The sequence below is a fragment of the Buceros rhinoceros genome, unplaced genomic scaffold, assembly GCF_000710305.1.
Source record: "Buceros rhinoceros silvestris isolate BGI_N320 unplaced genomic scaffold, ASM71030v1 scaffold48297, whole genome shotgun sequence".
Taxonomy (NCBI): domain Eukaryota; kingdom Metazoa; phylum Chordata; class Aves; order Bucerotiformes; family Bucerotidae; genus Buceros; species Buceros rhinoceros.
Genome location: NW_010423673.1, coordinates 1369 through 7962, shown reverse-complemented (window position 1 = coordinate 7962; position 6594 = coordinate 1369). Strand labels below are relative to the sequence as shown.

General features: G+C 45.1%; 1 protein-coding gene across 1 annotated transcript; it reads left to right on the top strand.

Moving 5' to 3' along the window:
- Nucleotides 1-20: 20 nt before the first annotated feature.
- Nucleotides 21-6309, top strand: VDAC1 (voltage-dependent anion channel 1; the record flags this gene model as incomplete). The annotated part of the gene is made up of 6 exons (XM_010140472.1): nucleotides 21-167; nucleotides 259-311; nucleotides 2053-2280; nucleotides 4564-4714; nucleotides 5143-5200; nucleotides 6024-6309. Coding segments are annotated over 6 exons (729 nt in total), but the record flags the coding sequence as incomplete, so codon positions are not given.
- Nucleotides 6310-6594: the final 285 nt, after the last annotated feature.

The following is a 6594-nucleotide window of genomic DNA, read 5'->3' as shown; positions in this document are numbered from 1 at the left end:
TTTTTGCCTTTTAGGAATTTACAAGCTCAGGTTCAGCAAACTCGGAAACGAACAAAGTCAGTGGTAGTTTGGAAACAAAGTACAGGTGGGTGGAATATGGCCTGATGTTCACAGAGAAGTGGAACACTGACAACACGCTAGGCACCGAGATCACTCTTGAAGATCAGGTAATTTTTAGCTCCCAGGATGCAATTTGCAAAATAATTCATGACAATCTCTTAAGTACGAATCCAACCCCTGAATTTCGTTTCTGTTCAGCTTGCACGTGGCCTGAAGCTGACCTTTGACTCCACCTTCTCTCCTAACACCGGGTAAGAAGTGAGTAAGCTTGAGTGACAAAAAAAGGCATCTTTTGGTTTAGTTTTCCACAATACTATCTTGTTTCTTCTGTCCCAAGATATCAAGGCAGTTAATAATCAGCCTGTGTGCGATGCAATCATGTATATCTGATTTAAACCTTAGTATTGACAATCCCTGTCTAATCCTAACTTTTAAATACAGTAACTTGAAAATCACAGTCAGCGTTAGGGTGTGAAGAAAAGGTTCTGTTTGCCCTCGGATTTCTGGCTGGGTCAGAGGATGAGCTACTCTCCGAATAAAGGCGCTAAGCAAGTCAGCTGTAACACAGAGCTTAACAAGCTCCGGGAGCCAGTTGGCCCCGGCTGTAATAGGGTGACACAGTAATTGGACTCTTCTCCCGAGCTGCATTTATCATCTGAATTCTTGCTGGCCGCAGCACGCCATGGTGGTGGATGCCTGTTTCTGACATGGCGATTGGATGCTGCGTTTTATGTGGGCCAGAGGGATTAAGCAGCAGCCGTAGGTCTAGATGTTGGTTTATTTTTTCCCCCGATTATCTTTTTGCAAGCAGCGCTGCCAGTGAGTCAAAATACTCTGCATGTTAACTTCCTCAAGCAGCACTGGGGGCTGCGGTCCCAGAGAGGTTTCACCCCATCTTCTCAATTGTGTCCTGCATTATCAACTGCTTCCGGGCCATTCCCAGTCCTACATTAACTAGATTTTGTATTTGTTAATCAGAATAATCTCTAGTGTTTGTGGATAACTATTTCTTAGCTGGTAGGATTCTTAAAAGAGAATGGTGAGTTACAGCTCTGTAGCTGTTCCTTAGGCACTTCAGCGGCTGAGTTATGACCAGGGAGGACAGTTATAACTTGAGTAAACAGAGTGAGATTCAGTCCTGGTGTGACCTCGTTTGGGTTGACAGGGATGCTTCATGTTAGAATGTGAGACACCTTCTCCCCCTTCCTTATTACTTACTGGCTGTGATGAGTCTTTCAACAGGGAAAGTGGTTTTTAGGAGTGCTCCGTGTCACTTGCCTCTGTCCCTGTTGACACTGGTGGGAGGTACCGCTGGTTTTCACAGAAGCTGTGGACGAGCTAATGCTGAGGGCTTTCGGCACTCCTGCACTTTGTTTCTGAGTTTGCAAAACCCGAGAAATTCCTGAATCCCAAATAATACTACTAACAAAATAGAGAGCAATCTCTGTGTGTGACTGCTGAAGCACTGACCCAGTCCTTGGAGACTGTTTCTGCAAGCTGAAGTGAAACGTAGACTTGAAATTTCTAATTAGCCCGAGCTTTCCAGAAAGATTCCAGTAAAGGACTTGGTCAAAGACGGGAGGCGCTTGTAAGGTAAAAAGAGAAGAAAACAAATCTTCAGTAAGAGTAGGTGAATATATGAGAGGTGACTCTGGCCTTGTGAGGGCCTGCACCCTTGGTACAAGCCGGCTTAAGAACACAGGAGAAAACTCCGTTCTGGCCACAAGTATAAAAATGAACAAGCGACTCAGGACAGTTTGTTTCTGCGTTAACCAGGACCCCTTCCAAAGGCTGGATCATTACCCGGCCTAGAGCACCCTAAGGAGGAAACGGGGTGTCAGGGCCACGGACACAGCAGAGACTTTTGCCCAGGATGTAGTATCTGTCACAGTAAATGAAGTACCTAGTTCACTGGGGTTGTCTACAAATGTCTGAGTTGCTGCCTAGGAGCGTGTCTCTTCAAAGACAGGAGACTCTTTCTTTTCCCTTCAGGAAAAAGAGCGCTAAAGTGAAGACCGGGTACAAAAGGGAACACATCAACCTCGGCTGTGACATGGATTTCGATATTGCTGGTCCCTCGATACGTGGAGCGCTGGTGGTTGGCTATGAGGGGTGGCTGGCAGGCTACCAAATGATTTTTGAGACAGCGAAGTCTAGAGTAACCCAGAGCAACTTTGCTGTTGGCTACAAGACTGACGAATTCCAGCTTCACACTAATGTGTAAGTATTGGCAGACAGGTATGAAAAAGGACTTGGAAAGGATTTTGCTGCGTAGTAGAACAGTGAGAGGGATGGAGTTTCAGTGAGGGAATGGTGGGTTTGAAATTACTTCTTCATTTAAGGTGCTCTTTTAGCTGCAGTAACTTTGAATCGTGTGGGAGAGGGAGTGCGTGTGGAAAGAACCGGAAGTCACTGGGCATCCAAGCAGCTGGTGTCTGTCTAACAGATGAGGATTTTTGGAATCTATTAGTGGAATACTAAAACAGTGGGGTAGAGAAACATTCTTTGTGAAAGTTGAAGTAAAAGCAGTGCCCTCCTTTGCCTGTGTGGTTGTTTGGTTTGTAGGTGGAAGAGTTAATAGAGGATGAACAAGAACAGGCAAAAGGGAGTGAATGGAAGAGACGTGGACTGGGTTTGTTCTATACTGGAAGTGTTTATGGTGGAAAAGTTTGGTTTAGTCTTACAACTCCTAAAAATCGATTTACACGAGCATTTGTGCTTTCTGAATGCATGAGCAGTGGGAAACCAGGACCGAATTCCACCTCTCTGTCTCCTGTTACTCTTAAAAAGCAGTTTATGCCTTTGGGGAAGACCATTTTTGAGGAGGAGGCAGCCCCTAACCCTTAACCCCTAACCCCAGCCCCCTTCCCATCCCCATGTTAGGGGTATTCCGCAGGTAGCAGAGTTTCTGCAGGCTATTCCTGTTTGGAGGCCAAACAACTGCTCTGCCTTGCTGGAGCTGCTGCCTCAAAGGCTTCGGTCCTGGTCGGGGTTTAGGAAGCTCCCACTGCCTCTCAGAACAAGTGACCCTTCACAGCCCACACAGCGTGTCGGAGGCATTGCCAAAGCACAACAATGTGGCAGAAAACTTCCGGCAAAACAGTGTGCGGAGTCCCCCACCGCTCCTTCAAGCACAGTGACTTTCAGTCATAGTGTAGCAGTTGAAAACATTGTATTATTGGCTTTTGCTATAAAATGCTGTAATTATTACTATTCTTAATTAAAGCAACAGTGGAAAACAACTTTATAAGAGCAGCAGGGGCTCAGATTTCACTGTGCTGTTTTGTGGATTTGTGGCCGTTACTGTACGTGGATGTTTGTTTATTTAATACTCAAACTCCACCAGCTGACAGGCAGAACCATCAACGTGTGATGCGAATAGAAATGTTATTTATTGATACTCATGGGTTAGTTAGGGGTTCCACGTGTTTCAGCTTTGAAACGGGGCAGAGTTTTTATGTAATCCCAGAAACTCCCGATGTGTAGAACTCCCATGCGCAGTCTGCTTGGGTGCGGTTCCCAGACAGCTCCGGGTCTCGCAGGGAGGCTGTGGCAGAGCTGGGAATTTCATTCAGTGGGGCTTGAAGCATCCGCTTCTGTTGCCGGCGTTCCACGGACCTTGAGCAAATTCTCTTCCATGTGAGCTCCAGCCTTAGCTGAAGCGAGCGTCGTAGTGTTTTGCTGAAAGACTTGCTCTAACAATTTAAAAGGCTGCTGCTGTAGCGTGAACTTTTAATTACGCACCTCAGTACTGTTTGTGCAGCTGGTACCAACTAAGGGACATCAGGCCAAAGGGGTAGAAGTGGAAAGATTCTAAATCTGCCCCTTTTTTTAGTCACTAAAGGTTTGGTAACTCTACTAACTGGAACCAGTTGAGAAATAATGGGAAGTGTTTCAATTGCAGAGTCTTCCTGTGGTTTAAACCCCGTTTTGTGCAAGACGTTTGTGTGAAAACGGAAATGGAGATGCTCTCTGGTTTACAAGGAACACGAGGCTTTCCAAAGTCTCTTGCTCTTGTTTGTATGATCCACACGCTCTAACGTTTTGCATTTCATTTCCTGCACTTTCTTCCGTGCGTGACATGGGTGTCGGGAGTCACTGAAAGTTGTGCTGCTTGGAAGCTGCTGGCCAGTGCTCTCAGCAAAGTAAAACCAGTTTAATTTCAGTTCCTACCAGAGATGTACTGTAAGGACTGCTGGAACCAGTGCTGTTTACAAAAGCTGAACGGTTTGGACATGAAGTTGGCATCTCCACTTGGGCTGCAGTTTCTGTGTCTGGTTACAGCTCGCCAAAGAGGCAGCGATGGGAGGACTGCTCGGGCTCAGTGATGGGGTACAGCCCTTCCAGGGCACTAGGAAGGCGTATGGCAGGGAAAATAATGATCTCAGGGATATGCAGAGAAAAATAAGTCTCTTTACTATGAGAAAAAAAAAATTACTGACTAGGAAAAAAGGTGACTGTTTTGGGATGTAGTTTCAAATAAGACTAGCGCATTCCTTGCAGGAATGACGGCACAGAATTCGGTGGCTCCATTTACCAGAAGGTGAATGATAAACTGGAAACGGCCGTGAATCTTGCCTGGACAGCCGGGAACAGCAACACGCGCTTCGGAATAGCAGCCAAGTACCAGATTGACCCCGATGCCTCCTTTTCTGTGAGTGCTGGGCTGCAGCTTTGTACACATTTGAGAACAGAATGGGGGGTGGAAACGGGAAGCAGCCTGTGCCATGTGGTGGTGGGGAGCTGGCACCTCCACTGGTATCTCGATTTGACTTGGCTTTGGCAGCGTGAGAGCACAACACTCTTCCTTAGACATGACATAGAATGTTTTATCATATCACTGAGAGCTATTTGGAGAATTTTTTCATGTCAGTCTTGAAAAAATTCAAAGCCTTGGTAATAAAAACATCATTTTCTAGAGTGACTGTAGTTTCCTTGAGATCTTGGATTTAAGTTATGGCAAAATGAGATTTTTTTGCTGATTTAAAACATGAAATTCTTTAGCTGCTTAAAAGTTGTTACTTAATTTTCAAGCGGGGAGGACTTTTACATTATTTACACAGGGTATTTTTTCCCTTTAAGGCTAAAGTGAACAACTCCAGTCTGATCGGATTAGGATACACTCAGACTTTAAAGCCAGGTAAGTCTATGCAGAAGAAATTAATTATACTTTAATCTTGAAGTATCAGAGTGGGTTTTGTGACAAAACGAGATGGATTTTGCAGGATGACTGGTCTGCCTGGCAAGGCAGTGATGAGCTGTGCCAGGGACCGCGCTGTTAATTCAGAGTGTGTGTTGGAGGAAGAATTCTTAGAGGCCACCAGCATCCCCTGAACAGTCAGACACTCTTTTATGGTGGTACAAAACTGATCTGCAGTTCGGTGTTTCACAGAGGAGTAAATGCGGTTTCAGTACTTTCAGAGGCTTCCTCTTGCTGAGTTTATTTTGCTTAAAATGGCAATTTTCTCAAGGTCCCTGGTCCAGGAAGAGGACACTCTTCCTGCTGTGAAATGGCTTGTAATGTAGTCTAATAAATCTGCTGCCAGAATATCCAGCGGATTGACATGAGATATTACAGTCGACAGGGCTCGGGCCTTTTCATACCTTGATTTTAAAGTGGTTTGGGAAGGTGGGTCTGTATCAAGGTCCCAATTTTTCATAATACTGGAATCTAAAATTAGATTAATCAGTGGACCAGCAGCAGTGAACTGACTCCAAGCTTTAATTACTCGGAGTGATAAAATGCAGAATCTATCACCGTGATTTATTAGAACTTTCATAATTCAGAAAGATTTCCTATCTGCAAATCGTTTTAAACTGCCCAGTCCTCACAAGGCCAGCCGCCAGCTCACGTCAGCCCGGCTCCCCACGGCATTAGAGCAGCAGCACAGACACCGTGCTGAACGTAAACCTCGTGCTGACTTTTTCCTGAGTCTTATCTTTCGCTTCTCTCTACTTTGCAGGTATCAAACTCACATTGTCAGCTTTGTTGGATGGCAAGAACGTCAACACAGGCGGTCACAAACTTGGTCTAGGATTGGAATTTGAAGCGTAAGGAGTGCTGCTGCCGTTGCGGATTTGAAAACCCAGCGTAGCTCCCTTCAGAACATAGCGTACCTTTCAGTGTTGTGTCTGGGATGCGAGTATCGCTACCTGTCAGTCCTGCTAGTCCTGGTTACAGACAGCTAAGCTTTAAAAATGGTGTTGTTAAAGAAATGGAGACAAAAGCGTTAAAAAATTTCCTAATTCCAGGCTTTTTTTTTTTTTTAAATGTTCTTGCCCATCACATCTGTCCGCTGTCCCATGACGGGACGCAGGAAGGAGTCGATTACCTCTCCTAACGTATTGGGATGTGCTAATGTGGTATAAAACCCGAGATGTAAAGAATCGCAGACCACTATATTGCACTATTAATTCTGCAAGCAAAACGTTCCGATGCTTAAGGTTTCAATTCACGATGGAATGTGCAAACGTGTCTGAAAAAGGGATTTTTTTTTTTTAAATTTTTTTAGGTATGCCTTTCATCAGTGGTTT